At 58.9% G+C, this 21,588-nt stretch overlaps 1 protein-coding gene across 1 annotated transcript in view; it reads left to right on the top strand.

The window, feature by feature from the left end:
- IKBKG (inhibitor of nuclear factor kappa B kinase regulatory subunit gamma) overlaps positions 1-21,456 on the top strand; it is a 35,648-nt gene extending 14,192 nt beyond the window's left edge. The window contains exons 4-12 of the mRNA XM_054052250.1: positions 4,440-4,484; positions 4,558-4,660; positions 10,011-10,117; positions 12,227-12,367; positions 14,863-14,959; positions 16,448-16,597; positions 17,958-18,085; positions 20,299-20,357; positions 20,445-21,456. Coding sequence (XP_053908225.1) covers positions 4,440-4,484; positions 4,558-4,660; positions 10,011-10,117; positions 12,227-12,367; positions 14,863-14,959; positions 16,448-16,597; positions 17,958-18,085; positions 20,299-20,357; positions 20,445-20,569 — 955 coding nt within the window. The 3' untranslated portion in view covers positions 20,570-21,456. The remainder of the gene's footprint in view (positions 1-4,439; positions 4,485-4,557; positions 4,661-10,010; positions 10,118-12,226; positions 12,368-14,862; positions 14,960-16,447; positions 16,598-17,957; positions 18,086-20,298; positions 20,358-20,444) is intronic.
- The last annotated feature ends 132 nt before the right edge of the window (positions 21,457-21,588 follow it).

The following is a 21,588-nucleotide window of genomic DNA, read 5'->3' as shown; positions in this document are numbered from 1 at the left end:
CCCCTCTTTTCACCCCATTTCTCCCCAAAATCCCCTCTTTTTACCCCATTTCTCCCCCAAAATCCCCTCTTTTCACCCCATTTCTCCCCAAAATCCCCTCTTTCTACCCCATTTCTCCCCCAAAATCCCCTCTTTTCACCCCATTTCTCCCCAAAATCCCCTCTTTTCACCCCATTTCTCCCCAAAATCCCCTCTTTTCACCCCATTTCTCCCCAAAATCCCCTCTTTTCACCCCATTTCTCCCCCGAAATCCCCTCTTTTTGACCCATTTCTCCCCAAAATCCCCTCTTTTCACCCCATTTCTCCCCAAAATCCCCTCTTTTCACCCCATTTCTCCCCAAAATCCCCTCTTTTCACCCCATTTCTCCCCAAAATCCCCTCTTTTTACCCCATTTCTCCCCCAAAATCCCCTCTTTTCACCCCATTTCTCCCCAAAATCCCCTCTTTTTACCCCATTTCTCCCCCAAATCCCCTCTTTTCACCCCATTTCTCCCCAAAATCCCCTCTTTTCACCCCATTTCTCCCCCAAATCCCCTCTTTTCACCCCATTTCTCCCCAAAATCCCCTCTTTTTACCCCATTTCTCCCCAAAATCCCCTCTTTTCACCCCATTTCTCCCCAAAATCCCCTCTTTTCACCCCATTTCTCCCCAAAATCCCCTTTTTTTACCCCATTTCTCCCCAAAATCCCCTCTTTTCACCCCATTTCTCCCCAAAATCCCCTCTTTTCACCCCATTTCTCCCCAAAATCCCCTCTTTTTACCCCATTTCTCCCCAAAATCCCCTCTTTTCACCCCATTTCCCCCCAAAATCCCCTCTTTTCACCCCATTTCCCCCCAAAATCCCCTCTTTTCACCCCATTTCCCCCCAAAATCCCCTCTTTTCGCCCCATTTCTCCCCAAAATCCCCTCTTTTTACCCCATTTCTCCCCAAAATCCCCTCTTTTTGCCCCATTTCTCCCCAAAATCCCCTCTTTTCACCCCATTTCTCCCCAAAATCCCCTTTTCACCCCATTTCCCCCCAAAATCCCCTCTTTTCACCCCATTTCTCTCCAAAATCCCCTCTTTTCACCCCATTTCTCCCCAAAATCCCCTCTTTTCACCACATTTCTCCCCCGAAATCCCCTCTTTTCACCCCATTTCTCCCCAAAATCCCCTCTTTTCACCCCATTTCTCCCCAAAATCCCCTCTTTTTACCCCATTTCTCCCCCAAAATCCCCTCTTTTCACCCCATTTCTCCCCAAAATCCCCTCTTTTTACCCCATTTCTCCCCCAAATCCCCTCTTTTCACCCCATTTCTCCCCCAAATCCCCTCTTTTCACCCCATTTCTCCCCAAAATCCCCTCTTTTTACCCCATTTCTCCCCAAAATCCCCTCTTTTCACCCCATTTCTCCCCAAAATCCCCTCTTTTCACCCCATTTCTCCCCAAAATCCCCTTTTTTTACCCCATTTCTCCCCAAAATCCCCTCTTTTCACCCCATTTCTCCCCAAAATCCCCTCTTTTTACCCCATTTCTCCCCAAAATCCCCTCTTTTTACCCCATTTCTCCCCAAAATCCCCTCTTTTTACCCCATTTCTCCCCCAAAATCCCCTCTTTTCACCCCATTTCTCCCCAAAATCCCCTCTTTTCACCCCATTTCTCCCCAAAATCCCCTCTTTTCACCCCATTTCTCCCCAAAATCCGCTGTTTTCACCCCATTTCTCCCCCAAAATCCCCTCTTTTTACCCCATTTCTCCCCAAAATCCCCTCTTTTTACCCCATTTCTCCCCAAAAACCCCTCTTTTTACCCCATTTCTCCCCAAAATCCCCTCTTTTCACCCCATTTCTCCCCAAAATCCCCTCTTTTCACCCCATTTCTCCCCAAAATCCCCTCTTTTCATCCCATTCTCCCCAAAATCCCCTCTTTTCACCCCATTTCTCCCCAAAATCCCCTCTTTTTACCCCATTTCCCCCCAAAATCCCCTCTTTTTACCCCATTTCCCCCAAAATCCCCTTTTCACCCCATTTCTCCCCAAAATCCCCTCTTTTTACCCCATTTCTCCCCAAAATCCCCTCTTTTCACCCCATTTCTCCCCCAAATCCCCTTTTTACCCCATTTCTCCCCAAAATCTCCTCTTTTTACCTCATTTCCCCCCAAAATCCCCTCTTTTCACCCCATTTCTCCCCAAAATTGCCTCTTTTCACCCCATTTCTCTCCAAAATCCCCTTTTTACCCCATTTCTCCCCAAAATCCCCTCTTTTTACCCCATTTCTCCCCAAAATCCTCTCTTTTTACCCCATTTCTCCCCAAAATCCCCTCTTTTCACCCCATTTCTCTCCAAAATCCCCTCTTTTCACCCCATTTCTCCCCAAAATCCCCTTTTCACCCCATTTCTCCCCAAAATCCCCTCTTTTCACCCCATTTCTCCCCAAAATCCCCTCTTTTTACCCCATTTCTCCCCAAAATCCCCTCTTTTCACCCCATTTCTCCCCAAAATCCCCTCTTTTCACCCCATTTCTCCCCAAAATCCCCTCTTTTTACCCCATTTCTCCCCAAAATCCCCTCTTTTCACCCCATTTCTCCCAAAATCCCCTCTTTTTACCCCATTTCTCCCCAAAATCCCCTCTTTTTATCCCATTTCTCCCCAAAATCCCCTCTTTTCACCCAATTTCTCCCCAAAATCCCCTCTTTTTACCCCATTTCCCCCCAAAATCCCCTCTTTTTACCCCATTTCTCCCCAAAATCCCCTTTTTTTACCCCTTTTCTCCCCAAAATCCCCTCTTTTCATCCCATTTCTCCCCAAAATCCCCTCTTTTTACCCCATTTCTCCCCAAAATCCCCTCTTTTCACCCCATTTCTCCCCAAAATCCCCTCTTTTCACCCCATTTCCCCCCAAAATCCCCTCTTTTCGCCCCATTTCTCCCCAAAATCCCCTCTTTTTACCCCATTTCTCCCCAAAATCCCCTCTTTTTACCCCATTTCTCCCCAAAATCCCCTCTTTTCACCCCATTTCTCCCCAAAATCCCCTCTTTTTACCCCATTTCTCCCCAAAATCCCCTCTTTTCACCCCATTTCTCCCCAAAATCCCCTCTTTTTACCCCATTTCTCCCCAAAATCCCCTCTTTTTACCCCATTTCTCCCCAAAATCCCCTCTTTTCACCCCATTTCTCCCCAAAATCCCCTCTTTTTACCCCATTTCTCCCCAAAATCCCCTCTTTTCACCCCATTTCTCCCCCAAAATCCCCTCTTTTCACCCCATTTCTCCCCAAAATCCCCTCTTTTTACCCCATTTCTCCCCAAAATCCCCTCTTTTCACCCCATTTCTCCCCCAAATCCCCTCTTTTCACCCCATTTCTCCCCAAAATCCCCTCTTTTCATCCCATTTCTCCCCAAAATCCCCTCTTTTTACCCCATTTCTCCCCAAAATCCCCTCTTTTCACCCCATTTCTCCCCAAAATCCTCTCTTTTTACCCCATTTCTCCCCAAAATCCCCTCTTTTCACCCCATTTCTCCCCCGAAATCCCCTCTTTTCACCCCATTTCTCCCCAAAATCCCCTCTTTTCACCCCATTCCTCCCCAAAATCCCCTCTTTTCACCCCATTTCTCCCCAAAATCCCCTCTTTTCACCCCATTTCTCCCCAAAATCCCCTCTTTTCACCCCATTCCTCCCCAAAATCCCCTCTTTTCGCCCCATTTCTCCCCTAAATCCCCTCTTTTTACCCCATTTCTCCCCAAAATCCCCTCTTTTTACCCCATTTCCCCCCAAAATCCCCTCTTTTCACCCCATTTCTCCCCAAAATCCCCTCTTTTCACCCCATTTCTCCCCAAAATCCCCTCTTTTACCCCATTTTTCCCCAAAATCCCCTCTTTTTACCCCATTTCTCCCCAAAATCCCCTCTTTTGACCCCATTTCTCCCCAAAATCCCCTCTTTTCACCCCATTTCTCCCCCAAAATCCCCTCTTTTTACCCCATTTCTCCCCAAAATGCCCTCTTTTCACCCCATTTCTCCCCAAAATCCCCTCTTTTTACCCCATTTCTCCCCGAACCCCAAAATCCCCTCTTTTCACCCCATTTCTCCCCGAACCCCAAAATCCCCTCTTTTCACCCCATTTCTCCCCGAACCCCAAAACCGCCTCTTTTCACCCCATTTCTCCCCGAACCCCAAAACCGCCTCTTTTCACCCCATTTCTCCCCGAACCCCAAATCCCCTCTTTTCACCCCATTTCTCCCCGAACCCCAAAATCCCCTCTTTTCACCCCATTTCTCCCCGAACCCCAAAATCCCCTCTTTTCACCCCATTTCTCCCCGAACCCCAAAATCCCCTCTTTTCACCCCCTTTCTCCCCGAACCCCCAAACCGCCTCTTTTCACCCCCTTTCTCCCGAACCCCAAAATCCCCTCTTTTCACCCCATTTCTCCCCGAACCCCAAATCCGCCTCTTTTCGCCCCGTTTCTCGCAGGTCTCCGGAGCAGCTGAGGCGCCGTTTGGCGGCCGCGGAGGCTCAGTGAGTTTTTGGGGCGCTGTTGGGGGCTTTGGGGGCCATTTTTGGGGTGCTGTGACCCCCCCCGTACCCCCAGGCTGGCGGCGGCGCGAGAGGCGGCGGTGGAGGCCGAGGCGAGAGCGGAGGCGGCGGCGAAGGAGGCGGAGGAGAAGGTGAAAGCGCTCAGGAAGGAACTGGAGGTGAGGAACTGGGAGGGACTGGGAGGGACTGGGAGGCCATACTGGTGTCACTGGTGTCACTGGTCTCTCAGCAGGGGGGCACTGGGAGGCCATACTGGTGTCACTGGTGTCACTGGTCTCTCAGCAGGGGGCACTGGGAGGCCATACTGGTGTCACTGGTGTCACTGGTCTCTCAGCAGGGGGCACTGGGAGGCCATACTGGTGTCACTGGTGTCACTGGTCTCTCAGCAGGGGGCACTGGGAGGCCATACTGGTGTCACTGGTGTCACTGGTCTCTCAGCAGGGGGCACTGGGAGGCCATACTGGTGTCACTGGTGTCACTGGTCTCTCAGCAGGGGGGCACTGGGAGGCCATACTGGTGTCACTGGTGTCACTGGTCTCTCAGCAGGGGGCACTGGGAGGCCATACTGGTGTCACTGGTGTCACTGGTCTCTCAGCAGGCTCTGGGGGGCACTGGGAGGCCATACTGGTGTCACTGGTGTCACTGGTCTCTCAGCAGGGGGCACTGGGAGGCCATACTGGTGTCACTGGTGTCACTGGTCTCTCAGCAGGGGGCACTGGGAGGCCATACTGGTGTCACTGGTGTCACTGGTCTCTCAGCAGGGGGCACTGGGAGGCCATACTGGTGTCACTGGTGTCACTGGTCTCTCAGCAGGGGGCACTGGGAGGCCATACTGGTGTCACTGGTGTCACTGGTCTCTCAGCAGGGGGGCACTGGGAGGCCATACTGGTGTCACTGGTGTCACTGGTCTCTCAGCAGGCTCTGGGGGGGCACTGGGAGGCCATACTGGTGTCACTGGTGTCACTGGTCTCTCAGCAGGGGGCACTGGGAGGCCATACTGGTGTCACTGGTGTCACTGGTCTCTCAGCAGGGGGGCACTGGGAGGCCATACTGGTGTCACTGGTGTCACTGGTCTCTCAGCAGGGGGCACTGGGAGGCCATACTGGTGTCACTGGTGTCACTGGTCTCTCAGCAGGGGGGCACTGGGAGGCCATACTGGTGTCACTGGTGTCACTGGTCTCTCAGCAGGGGGCACTGGGAGGCCATACTGGTGTCACTGGTGTCACTGGTCTCTCAGCAGGAGGGCACTGGGAGGCCATACTGGTGTCACTGGTGTCACTGGTCTCTCAGCAGGGGGGCACTGGGAGGCCATACTGGTGTCACTGGTGTCACTGGTCTCTCAGCAGGGGGCACTGGGAGGCCATACTGGTGTCACTGGTGTCACTGGTCTCTCAGCAGGCTCTGGGGGGCACTGGGAGGCCATACTGGTGTCACTGGTGTCACTGGTCTCTCAGCAGGGGGCACTGGGAGGCCATACTGGTGTCACTGGTGTCACTGGTCTCTCAGCAGGGGGGCACTGGGAGGCCATACTGGTGTCACTGGTCTCTCAGCAGGGGGCACTGGGAGGCCATACTGGTGTCACTGGTGTCACTGGTCTCTCAGCAGGGGGGCACTGGGAGGCCATACTGGTGTCACTGGTGTCACTGGTCTCTCAGCAGGGGGGCACTGGGAGGCCATACTGGTGTCACTGGTGTCACTGGTCTCTCAGCAGGGGGCACGGGGAGGCCATACTGGTGTCACTGGTGTCACTGGTCTCTCAGCAGGCTCTGGGGGGCACTGGGAGGCCATACTGGTGTCACTGGTGTCACTGGTCTCTCAGCAGGGGGGCACTGGGAGGCCATACTGGTGTCACTGGTGTCACTGGTCTCTCAGCAGGGGGGCACTGGGAGGCCATACTGGTGTCACTGGTCTCTCAGCAGGGGGGCACTGGGAGGCCATACTGGTGTCACTGGTGTCACTGGTCTCTCAGCAGGGGGCACTGGGAGGCCATACTGGTGTCACTGGTGTCACTGGTCTCTCAGCAGGGGGCACTGGGAGGCCATACTGGTGTCACTGGTGTCACTGGTCTCTCAGCAGGGGGCACTGGGAGGCCATACTGGTGTCACTGGTGTCACTGGTCTCTCAGCAGGCTCTGGGGGGCACTGGGAGGCCATACTGGTGTCACTGGTGTCACTGGTCTCTCAGCAGGGGGCACTGGGAGGCCATACTGGTGTCACTGGTGTCACTGGTCTCTCAGCAGGGGGCACTGGGAGGCCATACTGGTGTCACTGGTGTCACTGGTCTCTCAGCAGGGGGCACTGGGAGGCCATACTGGTGTCACTGGTGTCACTGGTCTCTCAGCAGGGGGGCACTGGGAGGCCATACTGGTGTCACTGGTGTCACTGGTCTCTCAGCAGGGGGCACTGGGAGGCCATACTGGTGTCACTGGTGTCACTGGTCTCTCAGCAGGGGGGCACTGGGAGGCCATACTGGTGTCACTGGTGTCACTGGTCTCTCAGCAGGGGGGCACTGGGAGGCCATACTGGTGTCACTGGTGTCACTGGTCTCTCAGCAGGGGGGCACTGGGAGGCCATACTGGTGTCACTGGTGTCACTGGTCTCTCAGCAGGGGGCACTGGGAGGCCATACTGGTGTCACTGGTGTCACTGGTCTCTCAGCAGGGGGCACTGGGAGGCCATACTGGTGTCACTGGTGTCACTGGTCTCTCAGCAGGGGGGCACTGGGAGGCCATACTGGTGTCACTGGTGTCACTGGTCTCTCAGCAGGGGGGCACTGGGAGGCCATACTGGTGTCACTGGTGTCACTGGTCTCTCAGCAGGGGGGCACTGGGAGGCCATACTGGTGTCACTGGTGTCACTGGTCTCTCAGCAGGGGGGCACTGGGAGGCCATACTGGTGTCACTGGTGTCACTGGTCTCTCAGCAGGGGGGCACTGGGAGGCCATACTGGTGTCACTGGTGTCACTGGTCTCTCAGCAGGGGGGCACTGGGAGGCCATACTGGTGTCACTGGTGTCACTGGTCTCTCAGCAGGGGGCACTGGGAGGCCATACTGGTGTCACTGGTGTCACTGGTCTCTCAGCAGGGGGCACTGGGAGGCCATACTGGTGTCACTGGTGTCACTGGTCTCTCAGCAGGGGGGCACTGGGAGGCCATACTGGTGTCACTGGTGTCACTGGTCTCTCAGCAGGGGGCACTGGGAGGCCATACTGGTGTCACTGGTGTCACTGGTCTCTCAGCAGGGGGGCACTGGGAGGCCATACTGGTGTCACTGGTGTCACTGGTCTCTCAGCAGGGGGCACTGGGAGGCCATACTGGTGTCACTGGTGTCACTGGTCTCTCAGCAGGGGGGCACTGGGAGGCCATACTGGTGTCACTGGTGTCACTGGTCTCTCAGCAGGGGGGCACTGGGAGGCCATACTGGTGTCACTGGTGTCACTGGTCTCTCAGCAGGGGGGCACTGGGAGGCCATACTGGTGTCACTGGTGTCACTGGTCTCTCAGCAGGGGGCACTGGGAGGCCATACTGGTGTCACTGGTGTCACTGGTCTCTCAGCAGGGGGGCACTGGGAGGCCATACTGGTGTCACTGGTGTCACTGGTCTCTCAGCAGGGGGGCACTGGGAGGCCATACTGGTGTCACTGGTGTCACTGGTCTCTCAGCAGGGGGCACTGGGAGGCCATACTGGTGTCACTGGTGTCACTGGTCTCTCAGCAGGGGGGCACTGGGAGGCCATACTGGTGTCACTGGTGTCACTGGTCTCTCAGCAGGGGGGCACTGGGAGGCCATACTGGTGTCACTGGTGTCACTGGTCTCTCAGCAGGGGGCACTGGGAGGCCATACTGGTGTCACTGGTGTCACTGGTCTCTCAGCAGGGGGGCACTGGGAGGCCATACTGGTGTCACTGGTGTCACTGGTCTCTCAGCAGGGGGCACTGGGAGGCCATACTGGTGTCACTGGTGTCACTGGTCTCTCAGCAGGGGGCACTGGGAGGCCATACTGGTGTCACTGGTGTCACTGGTCTCTCAGCAGGGGGCACTGGGAGGCCATACTGGTGTCACTGGTGTCACTGGTCTCTCAGCAGGGGGGCACTGGGAGGCCATACTGGTGTCACTGGTGTCACTGGTCTCTCAGCAGGGGGGCACTGGGAGGCCATACTGGTGTCACTGGTGTCACTGGTCTCTCAGCAGGGGGGCACTGGGAGGCCATACTGGTGTCACTGGTGTCACTGGTCTCTCAGCAGGGGGCACTGGGAGGCCATACTGGTGTCACTGGTGTCACTGGTCTCTCAGCAGGGGGGCACTGGGAGGCCATACTGGTGTCACTGGTGTCACTGGTCTCTCAGCAGGGGGGCACTGGGAGGCCATACTGGTGTCACTGGTGTCACTGGTCTCTCAGCAGGGGGGCACTGGGAGGCCATACTGGTGTCACTGGTGTCACTGGTCTCTCAGCAGGGGGGCACTGGGAGGCCATACTGGTGTCACTGGTGTCACTGGTCTCTCAGCAGGGGGGCACTGGGAGGCCATACTGGTGTCACTGGTGTCACTGGTCTCTCAGCAGGGGGGCACTGGGAGGCCATACTGGTGTCACTGGTGTCACTGGTCTCTCAGCAGGGGGCACTGGGAGGCCATACTGGTGTCACTGGTGTCACTGGTCTCTCAGCAGGGGGGCACTGGGAGGCCATACTGGTGTCACTGGTGTCACTGGTCTCTCAGCAGGGGGCACTGGGAGGCCATACTGGTGTCACTGGTGTCACTGGTCTCTCAGCAGGGGGGCACTGGGAGGCCATACTGGTGTCACTGGTGTCACTGGTCTCTCAGCAGGGGGCACTGGGAGGCCATACTGGTGTCACTGGTGTCACTGGTCTCTCAGCAGGGGGGCACTGGGAGGCCATACTGGTGTCACTGGTGTCACTGGTCTCTCAGCAGGGGGCACTGGGAGGCCATACTGGTGTCACTGGTGTCACTGGTCTCTCAGCAGGGGGGCACTGGGAGGCCATACTGGTGTCACTGGTGTCACTGGTCTCTCAGCAGGGGGCACTGGGAGGCCATACTGGTGTCACTGGTGTCACTGGTCTCTCAGCAGGGGGGCACTGGGAGGCCATACTGGTGTCACTGGTGTCACTGGTCTCTCAGCAGGCTCTGGGGGGCACTGGGAGGCCATACTGGTATCACTGGTGTCACTGGTCTCTCAGCAGGGGGCACTGGGAGGCCATACTGGTGTCACTGGTGTCACTGGTCTCTCAGCAGGGGGGCACTGGGAGGCCATACTGGTGTCACTGGTGTCACTGGTCTCTCAGCAGGGGGGCACTGGGAGGCCATACTGGTGTCACTGGTGTCACTGGTCTCTCAGCAGGGGGGCACTGGGAGGCCATACTGGTGTCACTGGTGTCACTGGTCTCTCAGCAGGGGGCACTGGGAGGCCATACTGGTGTCACTGGTGTCACTGGTCTCTCAGCAGGGGGGCACTGGGAGGCCATACTGGTGTCACTGGTGTCACTGGTCTCTCAGCAGGCTCAGGCTGCAGTGAAGGCTCAGGTGACGTCGCTGTTGGCGGAGCTGCGCGAGAGTCAGGAGAGGCTCGAGAGCGGCCGCAGGGAGAGCCTCGCCCTGGAGAGCAGGTGGCACTGGGAGGGACTGGGAGGGACTGGGAGGGGACTGGAGGGGGACTGGGAAGGATTGGAGGGGGACTGGGAGGGGCTGGAGTTGCACTGGGGGTGCATTGGGAGGGGGTGGAGGGGCACTGGGAGGGACTGGAGGGGTATTGGGAGGCACTGGGAGGGACTGGAGGGGGACTGGGAGGGACTGGAGGAGGACTGGGAAGGACTGGGAGGGACTGGAGGGGTACTGGGAGGGTCTGGGAGGGACTGGATGGGCACTGGGAGGGACTGGAGGGGCACTGGGAGGGACTGGAGGGGCACTGGGGGGGAACTGGGGGGGGACTGGGAGGGACTGGAGTGGACTGGGAGGGACTGGAGTGGACTGGGAGGGACTGGAGGGGAACTGAGAGGGAGCGGAGGGGAACTGGGAGGGACTGGAGGGGACTGGGAGGGACTGGAGGAGGACTGGAGAGGACTCGGGGGGACTGGGAGGGGACTGGAGGGGATCTGGGAGGGACTGGAGGGGAACTGGGAGGGACTGGAGGGGGACTGGGAGGGACTGGGAGGGACTGGGAGGGGAGCTGGGAGGGACTGGAGGGGAACTGGGAGGGACTGGAGGGGGACTGGGAGGGACTGGAGGGGGACTGGGAGGGACTGGAGGGGGACTGGAAGGGTCTGGGAGGGACTGGAGGGGAGCTGGGAGGGAGTGGGGGGGGACTGGGAGGGACTGGGGGGGGACTGGGAGGCATTGGGAGGGGCTGGAGGGGGACTGGAGGGGGACTGGTCTGTATTGGAGGAGTACTGGGAGGGACTGGAGAGGAACTGGGAAGGAATGGAGGGGTACTGGGAGGGACTGGAGGGGTATTGAGAGGCACTGGGAGGGACTGGAGGGGCACTGGGAGGGACTGGGAAGGAGTAGAGGGGGACTGGAGGGGACTGGAAGGGACTGGAGGGGGATTGGAGGGGCACTGGGAGGGACTCGGGGGGCGGTGGGTGGCAGTGGGTGCCGGGGCTGTCCCCGCAGGGCGGTGGGTGGCAGCGGGTGGCGGTGGGTGGCAGCGGGTGGCGGTGGGTGGCAGTGGGTGGCAGCGGGTGACAGCGGTGTCCCCTCAGGGCGGTGGCAGCGGGTGCCGGGGCTGTCCCCTCAGGGCAGTGGGTGGCAGCGGGTGCCGGGGCTGTCCCCTCAGGGCAGTGGGTGGCAGCGGGTGACAGCTCTGTCCCCTCAGGGCGGTGGCAGCGGGTGACAGCTCTGTCCCCTCAGGGCGGTGGGTGGCAGTGGGTGCCAGGGCTGTCCCCTCAGGGCGGTGGGTGGCAGTGGGTGCCGGGGCTGTCCCCGCAGGGCGGTGGGTGCCGGGGCTGTCCCCGCAGGGCGGTGGGTGGCGGTGGGTGCCGGGGCTGTCCCCGCAGGGCGGTGGGTGCCGGGGCTGTCCCCGCAGGGCGGTGGGTGGCGGTGGGTGCCGGGGCTGTCCCCGCAGGGCGGTGGGTGCCGGGGCTGTCCCCGCAGGGCGGTGGGTGGCGGTGGGTGCCGGGGCTGTCCCCGCAGGGCGGTGGGTGGCGGTGGGTGGCAGCGGGTGGCAGTGGGTGGTGGTGGGTGACCGCGGTGTCCCCTCAGGGCGGTGGCGGCCGAGGCGCGGTGCCGGGGCTGTCCCCTCAGGGCAGTGGGTGGCGGTGGGTGGCAGCGGGTGGCGGTGGGTGGCAGCGGGTGGTGGCGGGTGGCAGTGGGTGGCAGTGGGTGGCAGCGGGTGGCAGCGGGTGCCCGCGGTGTCCCCTCAGGGCGGTGGCAGCGGGTGCTGGGGCTGTCCCCTCAGGGCGGTGGGTGGCAGCGGGTGACCGCGGTGTCCCCTCAGGGCGGTGGCGGCCGAGGCGCGGTGCCGGGGCTGTCCCCTCGGGGCGGTGGGTGGCAGCGGGTGGCAGTGGGTGCCCGCGGTGTCCCCTTAGGGCGGTGGCGGCCGAGGCGCGGTGCCGGGGCTGTCCCCTCGGGGCGGTGGGTGGCAGTGGGTGGCGGTGGGTGGCAGTGGGTGACAGCGGTGTCCCCTTAGGGCGGTGGCGGCCGAGGCGCGGTGCCAGGGCTGTCCCCTCGGGGCGGTGGGTGGCGGTGGGTGGCAGTGGGTGACAGCGGTGTCCCCTCAGGGCGGTGGCGGCCGAGGCGCGGTGCCGGGCGCTGGAGGAGGACGCGTCGGCGCAGCGGCTGCAGCTCGATCAGCTGCGCCTGCACACACAGAGCCTCGAGAGCGCCCTCAGGGCCGAGCGGCAGGCGGGCAGCGACGAGAAGTGGGGACCGGGGGGGACACGGGGGGGACACCGCGGCAATAGAGTCATAGAGGGGACGTGAGGACATGGGGGGGACAGGAGGGGACATGGGGGGGACATGAGGACAGGAGGGGACATGGGGGGGACATGAGGACATGGGGGGGACATGAGGACATGGGGGGGACATGAGGGGGACATAGGGGACACCGCGGCAATAGAGTCATAGAGGGGACATGAGGATATGGGGGGACATGAGGACATGGGGGGACATGAGGACAGGAGGGGACATGGGGGGACATGGGGACAGGAGGGGATATGAGGACAGGAGGGGACATGGGGGGGACATGAGGACAGGAGGGGATATGAGGACAGGAGGGGACATGGGGGGGACATGAGGACAGGAGGGGACATGAGGACAGGAGGGGACATGTGGGGGACAGGAGGACATGGGGGGACATGAGGACAGGAGGGGACATGGGGGGACATGAGGACAGGAGGGGATATGAGGACAGGAGGGGACATGGGGGGGACATGAGGACAGGAGGGGATATGAGGACAGGAGGGGACATGGGGGGGACATGAGGACAGGAGGGGACATGAGGACAGGAGGGGACATGTGGGGGACAGGAGGACATGGGGGGACATGAGGACAGGAGGGGACATGGGGGGACATGAGGACAGGAGGAGACATGGGGGGACATGGGGACAGGAGGGGACATGTGGGGGACATGGGGACAGGAGGAGACATGGGGGGATATGGGGACAGGAGGGGACATGGGGACATGACGACATGGGGGGGACATGAGGACATGGGAGGACATGGGGGGACATGAGGACAGGAGGAGACATGGGGGGACATGGGGACAGGAGGGGACATGGGGACATGAGGACATGAGGGGGACATGAGGGGGACATGAGGACAGGAGGGGACATGGGGGGACATGAGGACAGGAGGGGATATGAGGACAGGAGGGGACATGAGGACAGGAGGGGACATGGGGGGGACAGGAGGACATGGGGGGGACATGAGGACATGGGGGGGACATGAGGACAGGAGGGGACATGTGGGGGACAGGAGGACATGGGGGGACATGAGGACATGAGGACATGTGGGGGACATGAGGACATGGGGGGACATGAGGACAGGAGGGGACATGGGGGGACATGGGGACAGGAGGGGACGTGGGGTTACATGAGGACATGTGGGGGACATGAGGACATGGGGGGACATGAGGACAGGAGGAGATGGGGTCATGGGGACATGAGGACATGGGGGGACATGAGAGAAACATGAGGACAGGAGGAGACATGGGGGGACATGGGGACAGGAGGGGACATGGGGACATGAGGACATGGGGGGGACATGAGGACAGGAGGGGACAGGAGGGGACATGAGGACAGGAGGGGACATGAGAACAGGAGGGGACATGGGGGGACATGAGGACAGGAGGGGACATGGGGGGGACATGAGGACATGGGGGGGACATGAGGACAGGAGTGGACATGGGGGGACATGAGGACATGAGGGGACATGAGAACATGAGGGGACATGGGGGGACATGAGGACATGGGGGGACATGAGGACAGGAGTGGACATGGGGACATGAGGACATGGGGGGACATGAGGACATGGGGGGGACATGAGGACAGGAGGGGACATGTGGGGGACATGAGGACAGGAGGATATGGGGGACATGTGGGGGACATGAGGACAGGAGGGGACATGTGGGGGACAGGAGGACATGGGGGGGACATGAGGACATGGGACATGAGGACGGGGGGACATGGGGGGGACATGAGGACATGGGGGGACATGAGGACATGAGGGGACATGGGGGGACATGAGGACAGGAGTGGACATGGGGACATGAGGACATGGGGGGACATGAGGACAGGAGGAGACATGGGGGGGACATGAGGACATGGAGGGGACATGAGGACAGGAGGGGACATGGGGGGGACATGAGGACATGGGGGGAGACATGAGGACATGGGGGGAACATGAGGACAGGAGGGGACATGGAGAGAACATGAGGGGACATGGGGGGGACATTGAAGGGACGTGGGTAACGTGGGGTGGGGGCACGTGGAGGGGACACGGGGGGGGGACATGAGGCTCTGAAGGGACGTGAAGAGGACCGTGGGACATGGGGGACATGGAAGGGACATGAGGGGACACAGGGGAACATGAAGGGACATGGGGGTACTGGGGGATGGGGGGGGTATAAGCAGGACAGGGGGACATGGGGGGGACATAGGGGACATGGAGGGGACATGTGTGACATGAGGGGACATGAAGAGGACCATGGGACGTGGGGAACATGATTGACATGGAGGGGACATGAGGGGACACTGGGGGGGACACAGGAGGACGTGGGGGACATGAGCGGGACAGGGGGGGACATAGGGGACATGGAGGGGAACCGGGGGGACATGGGACGTATTGGGGACACGGGGGTGTCTGGGTGGGGCCCTGGCGGGTGTCCCCATGTCCCCGTGTCCCCGTGTCCCCGCAGGCGGAAGTTGGTGCAGCTGCAGGTCGCCTATCACCACCTCTTCCAGGAGTTCGACGGACACATCCGGGGGGGACATGGGGACAGGGGACAGGGACAGGTACGGGGACAGGGGGGACATGGGGATGGGGGGGGACGGGGGGGCAGGGATGGGGACAGGGGGACAGGGAGGACACGGGGCGGGGGGGGACATGGGGACAGAGGACAGGGATGGGGATGGAGACGGGGACACGGGGCGGACATGGGGACAGGGATGGGGACAGGGGGGACACGGGGGCAGGATCGGGGACGGGGGGGACATGGGGACAGGGATGGGGACAGGGGGGACACAGGGGGACATGGAGACAGGGACGTGGGGACACGGGGCGGGGGGACATGGGGACAGGGATGGGGACAGGTAAGGGGGACGGGGGGACATGGGGACAGGGATGGGGACAGGGGGGACACGGGGACAGGATCGGGGATGGGGGGACATGGGGACAGGGATGGGGACAGGGGGGACACAGGGGGACATGGAGACAGGGACGTGGGGACACGGGGGGGACATGGGGACAGGGACAGGGGGGACACGGGGACAGGATCGGGGACAGGGGGGACACAGGGGGACATGGAGACAGGGACGGGGGGACACGGGGCGGGGGGACATGGGGACAGGAATGGGGACAGGGATGGGGACAGGAGGGACATGGGGACAGGGATGGGGACGGGGGGACACGGGCGGGGGGGACATGGGGACAGGGATGGGGACGGGGGGACATGGGGACAGGAAGGGATATGGGGGGGACATAGGGACAGGTATGGACATGGGGGACATGGGGACAGGGACAGGTATGGGGATGGGGACGGAGGGGACATGGGAACAGGGACAGGGATGGAGGGACTTGGGGACAAGTACGGGGGGACATGGGGACAGGAAGAGATATGGGGGGACGTGGGGACAGGGTCAGGTGGAGGGGGGGACATGGGGACAGGTATGGGAACGAGGGGACATGGGGACAGGGACGGGGGGGACATGGGGACAGGGTCAGGTGGAGGAGGGGACATGGGGACAGGGACAGATATGGGAACGAGGGGACATGGGGACAGGGACAGGGATGGGGGGACATGGGGACAGGGACAGGTACGTGGGGGACATGGGGACAGGAATGGGGTCCGGGGGACAGGGACAGATATGGGAACGAGGGGACATGGGGACAGGGATGGGGGGACAGGGACAGGTAAGGGGACAGGGGGGACACCAGGCGGGGGGGACCTGGAGACAGGGATGGGGACAGGGGGGACACAGGGACAGGGGACAGGTATGGAGGGAACATGGGGACAGGGATGGGGGGGGACATGGGGACAGGGATAGGGATGGGGGGGACATGGGGACATGTGGGGACAGAGTGACAAAGGACGGGGTGACATGGGGCGAAGGACAGGGGTGGGGACATTGAGAGGAGAAAGGAATAGGTACGAGGGGCACAGGGGAGGGGGACACGGGGACAGGGAACGGGGGGGCAGGAACATTGCGGGGGGGGACACAGATGGGTCCTGCGGGGCCGGAGGAGGGGGTGTCCCCCCCGTGGTGACAGCGGTGTCCCCGCAGGGCGCGTGGCGGGAGCTGCAGGAGGCGCGGGAGCAGCTGCGCGCGGCCGAGGAGGCGCTGGCGGCCAAACAGGAGCTGATCGACCGCCTCAAGGAGCAGCGGGAGCGCGACCGCAGCGCCCTGGAGAGCGTCCCCGTGCTGCGGGCACAGGTGGGGACAGGGACACCCCCGGAGTGTCCCCAGGGGGGGACAGGGACACCCCCAGAGTGTCCCCGTGCTGCGGGCACAGGTGGGGACAGGGACACCCCCGGAGTGTCCCCAGGGGGGGACAGGGACACCCCCAGAGCGTCCCCGTGCTGCGGGCACAGGTGGGGACAGGGACACCCCCGGAGTGTCCCCAGGGGGGGACAGGGACACCCCCAGAGCATCCCCGTGCTGCGGGCACAGGTGGGGACAGGGACACCCCCGGAGTGTCCCCAGCGGGGGACAGGGACACCCCCGGAGCGTCCCCAGGGGAGGACAGGGACACCCCCAGAGCGTCCCCAGGGGGGGACAGGGACACCCCCAGACCGTCCCCGTGCTGCGGGCACAGGTGGGGACAGGGACACCCCCAGAGCGTCCCCGTGCTGCGGGCACAGGTGGGGACAGGGACACCCCCAGAGTGTCCCCAGGGGGGGACAGGGACACCCCCAGAGCGTCCCCGTGCTGCGGGCACAGGTGGGGACAGGGACACCCCCGGAGTGTCCCCAGGGGGGGACAGGGACACCCCCAGAGTGTCCCTGTGCTGTGGGGACACCCCAAGAGTGTCCCCGTGCTGTGGGGACAGGGATGGGGACACCCCCAGAGTGTCCCTGTGCTGTGGGGACAGGGATGGGGACACCCCCAGAGTGTCCCCGTGCTGTGGGGACACCCCCAGAGTGTCCCTGTGCTGTGGGGACAGGGATGGGGACACCCCCAGAGTGTCCCTGTGCTGTGGGGACCCCCCGAGAAGTGTCCCTGTGCTGTGGGTACAGGGATGGGGACACCCCAAGAGTGTCCCTGTGCTGTGGGGACACCCCCAGAGTGTCCCTGTGCTGTGGGGACACCCCGAGAGTGTCCCCGTGCTGTGGGGACAGGGATGGGGACACCCCAAGAGTGTCCCCGTGCTGTGGGGACACCCCCAGAGTGTCCCTGTGCTGTGGGGACAGGGATGGGGACACCCCAAGAGTGTCCCTGTGCTGTGGGGACAGGGATGGGGACACCCCCAGAGTGTCCCTGTGCTGTGGGGACCCCCCGAGAAGTGTCCCCGTGCTGTGGGGACAGGGATGGGGACACCCCAAGAGTGTCCCTGTGCTGTGGGGACACCCCCAGAGTGTCCCCGTGCTGTGGGGACAGGTGGGGACACGGGGACACGGCCCCCAAGGCCACCAGGACATGGCGACAGCGATGTCTCCTGATCCCTCCGCTTCCCTGGAATGACCCTCTGGAACACTACTGGAATGACTCCTTGGGGACACATTGGGGACTCTGGGGTGGCCTTTGGTGGCCCTGGGTGACCCCTTGGGGACCTTTGGGGACTCTCACCGCGCAGGCCGAGATCTTCCGGGCGGATTTTGCAGCGGAGCGGGCGGCGCGGGAGCAGCTGCACGCGCAGAGAGAGGCACTGCAGGCAGCGCTGGAGCAGCTGCGGCTGCGGCTGCAGAGCGAGGGCGCAGCACGGTCAGTGAACCCCAAATCCCTCTCTTTTTAACCCAAAATCCATCTTTAGAACCCAAAATCCATCTTTTTTAACCCAAAATCCATCTTTAGAACCCAAAATCCATCTTTGTTTCCCAAAACCCATCTTTTTTTAACCCCAAATCTATCTTTAGAACCCAAAATCCATTTCTGTTTCCCCAAAACCATCTTTTTTTAACCCAAAATCCATTTTAGTTTCCCAAAATCCATCTTTTTTAACCCCAAATCCATCTCTTTTAACCCAAAATCCGTCTCTTTTAACCCAAAATCCTTTTTTTAACCCCAAATCTGTCTTTTTTAACCCCAAATCCGTCTTTTTTAACCCCAAATCCGTCTTTTTTAACCCCAAATCCGTCTTTTTCAACCCCAAATCCGTCTTTTTTAACCCCAAATCCGTCTTTTCTAACCCAAAATCCATTTTTACTCCCAAATCTGTCTTTTATAACCCCAAATCCGTCTTTTTTAACCCAAAGTCCGTCTTTTTAACCCAAAATCCCTCTTTTTTAACCCCAAATTCCTCCTTTTTAACCCCAAATCCATCTTTTTTAACCCAAAGTCCGTCTTTTTTAACCCCAAATCCGTCTTTTTTAACCCAAAAATCCATATTTTTTAACCCAAAATCCATTTTTAACCCAAAATCCCTCCTTTTTAACCCCAAATCCGTCTTTTTTAACCCCAAATCCGTCTTTTTTAACCCCAAATCCATCTTTTAACCCCAAATCCATCTTTTAACCCCAAATCCGTCTTTTTTAACCCCAAATCTATCTTTTTTAACCCAAAATCCATTTTTAACCCCAAATCCATCTTTTTTAACCCCAAATCTGTCTTTTTTTAACCCCAAATCCATCTTTTTTAACCCAAAGTCCGTCTTTTTTAACCTCAAATTTGTCTTTTTCAACCCCAAAACCCATCTTTTTTAATCCAAAATCCATTTTTAACCCCAAATCCCTCTTTTTTAACCCAAAATTTACCTTTAGAACCCAAAATCCATTTCTGTTTCCCAAACCCCCTCTTTTCCCCCCAACTCCCCTCTTTTCACCCCAAACCCCCTCTTTTCCCCCCCAAACCCCCTCTTTTCCCCCCCAAACCCCCTCTTTTCACCCCAAACCCCCTCTTTTACGCCCCCAAACCCCCTCTTTTCACCCCCAAACCCCCTCTTTTCACCCCAAATCCCTTCTTTTCACCCCCAATCCCTTCTTTTCACCCCCAAATCCCCTCTTTTCACCCCAAATCCCCCTTTTGCACCCCCAAATCCCTTCTTTTCACCTCAAACCCCCTCTTTTCACCCCCAAACCCCTTTTTTCACCCCCAAATCCCCTCTTTTCTCCCCACCTCCCCTCTTTTCACCCCCAAACCCCCTCTTTTCACCCCCAAACCCCCTCTTTTCACCCCAAATCCCCCTTTTGCACCCCCAAACCCCCTCTTTTCACCCCCAAACCCCCTCTTTTCCCCCCAAATCCCCTCTTTTCTCCCCAACTCCACTCTTTTCACCCCCAAACCCCCTCTCTTCACCCCCAAACCCCCTCTTTTCACCCCCAACCCCCCTCTCTTCACCCCCAAACCCCCTCTTTTCACCCCAAACCCCCTCTTTTCCCCCCCAAACCCCCTCTTTCCCCCCCCCAAATCCCTTCTTTTTACCCCCAAACCCCTTCTTTTCACCCCCAAATCCTCTCTTTTCACACCCAAATCCCCTCTTTTCACCCCAAACCCCCTCTTTTCACCCCCAAACCCCCTCTTTTCCCCCAACTCCCCTCTTTTCACCCCCAAACCCCCTCTTTTCACCCCAAATCCCTTCTTTTCACCCCCAATCCCTTCTTTTCACCCCCAAATCCCCTCTTTTCACCCCAAATCCCCTCTTTTTACCCCAAACCCCCTCTTTTCCCCCCCAAACCCCCTCTTTCCCCCCCCCAAATCCCCTCTTTTCCCCCCCAAACCCCCTCTTTTCACCCCAAACCCCCTCTTTTCCCCCCCAAACCCCCTCTTTCCCCCCCAAATCCCTTCTTTTTACCCCCAAACCCCTTCTTTTCACCCCCAAATCCTCTCTTTTCACCCCCAAACCCCCTCTTTTCCCCCCCAAACCCCCTCTTTTGCACCCCCAAATCCCCCTTTTGCACCCCCAAATCCCCCTTTTGCACCCCCAAACCCCCTCTTGTCACCCCCAAACCCCCTCTTTTCACCCCAATTCTCCCCCTCAGAGCCCGTCTGGACGAGATGCGCAATCGCCACTCGGAACCTCGCCCCGCCTCGGCACCCAGTGAGTTTGGGGGGGACCCCAATCAGCCCCCGAACCCCGATTTTAGGGGGGGGTGCAAAGGAGTTTAACCCTTTCCTCCCCTTGCAGGTTTTGGGGGACCCCGCGCCGCGTCCCCCCCTGAGGAAGAACCCGAGCTCTGTTGTCCCAAGTGCCAATATAAGGCTCCGGATATGGACACCCTTCAGATCCACGTCATGGAGTGCATCAAGTGATGGGGGAAGCACCCCAAAATCCTTATGGGAGCCCCCCCTGAACCTCCAGCGGTCCCCAAAAACATGGGGGAGTCCAAAGCCTTCAGGGAACCCCCCCCCAAAATTCAATGGGGGGGGAATTTATGCCATTAAAACTCCTTAGAGAGGAGTGGATTAGCGTAAATGGACCCAAATTGGGGGGTTTCGAGGGTGGTTTTGGGGTTCAAAGGGTGATTTTGGGGGTTCAAGGGGTGGTTTTGGGGGTGAAAGGAAGAAACGACCCCAAAATGTCCCCCAGAAACTTAATTGAGCCCAAACGTGGGGCTGAAAAATGGCTTTTCAGGAAGTAAACAAAAATAAATCTTTTTTGAGGTAAAAATCTTTCAGCAGGAAATAAAATGCACCTTTTTTTGAGGTAAAAAACCCCTTTTTCTGAGGTAAAATGTTTCCTGAATGTCAATATGGTGCTTTTTAGGGGGTAGAACCGTCTTTTTTTGGAAGTAATGCTTTCTCTGTGAGGTAATTTTTACCTTTTCGGAGGTAAAAATCCACTTCTGAGGTGAAAAATTCTCTTTCCTGACATAAATCTGTTCCATGAGGTAAAATTGATCTTTCTTGAGATAAAAAACCCACTCTTTCCTGAGGCAAAAATCTCTTTCCTGAGGCAAAAATCTCTTTCCTGAAGTAAAATCTCCTCCCTGAGGTAAAAAAAATGTTTCATGAGGGTAAAACCCACATTTCTTGACGTAAAAAAAAACCTTTTCTGAGGTAAAATCCTCCTTTTTGAGGTAAAAAAAAATGTCTTTACTCGAGCAAATGCTCCATGTGAGGTGAAAATCACTTTTTTTCATGTAAAAAGTCGTTTTTTGGAGGATAAACCCCCTTCCCTGATGTAAATATCTAATTTTTTTTGAGGTAAATCCAACTTTTTTCAGGTAAAACCCTCTTTTTTTGAGGTAAATCCAACTTTCTTCAGGTAAAACCACTCTTTTTTTGAGGTAAATCCAACTTTCTTCAGGTAAAACCGCTCTTTTCTTGAG

The sequence above is a fragment of the Cuculus canorus genome, chromosome 32, assembly GCF_017976375.1.
Source record: "Cuculus canorus isolate bCucCan1 chromosome 32, bCucCan1.pri, whole genome shotgun sequence".
Lineage (NCBI taxonomy): Eukaryota > Metazoa > Chordata > Aves > Cuculiformes > Cuculidae > Cuculus > Cuculus canorus.
Note: the sequence above shows the minus strand (reverse complement) of the source record. Positions and strands in the feature narration are given on the sequence as shown.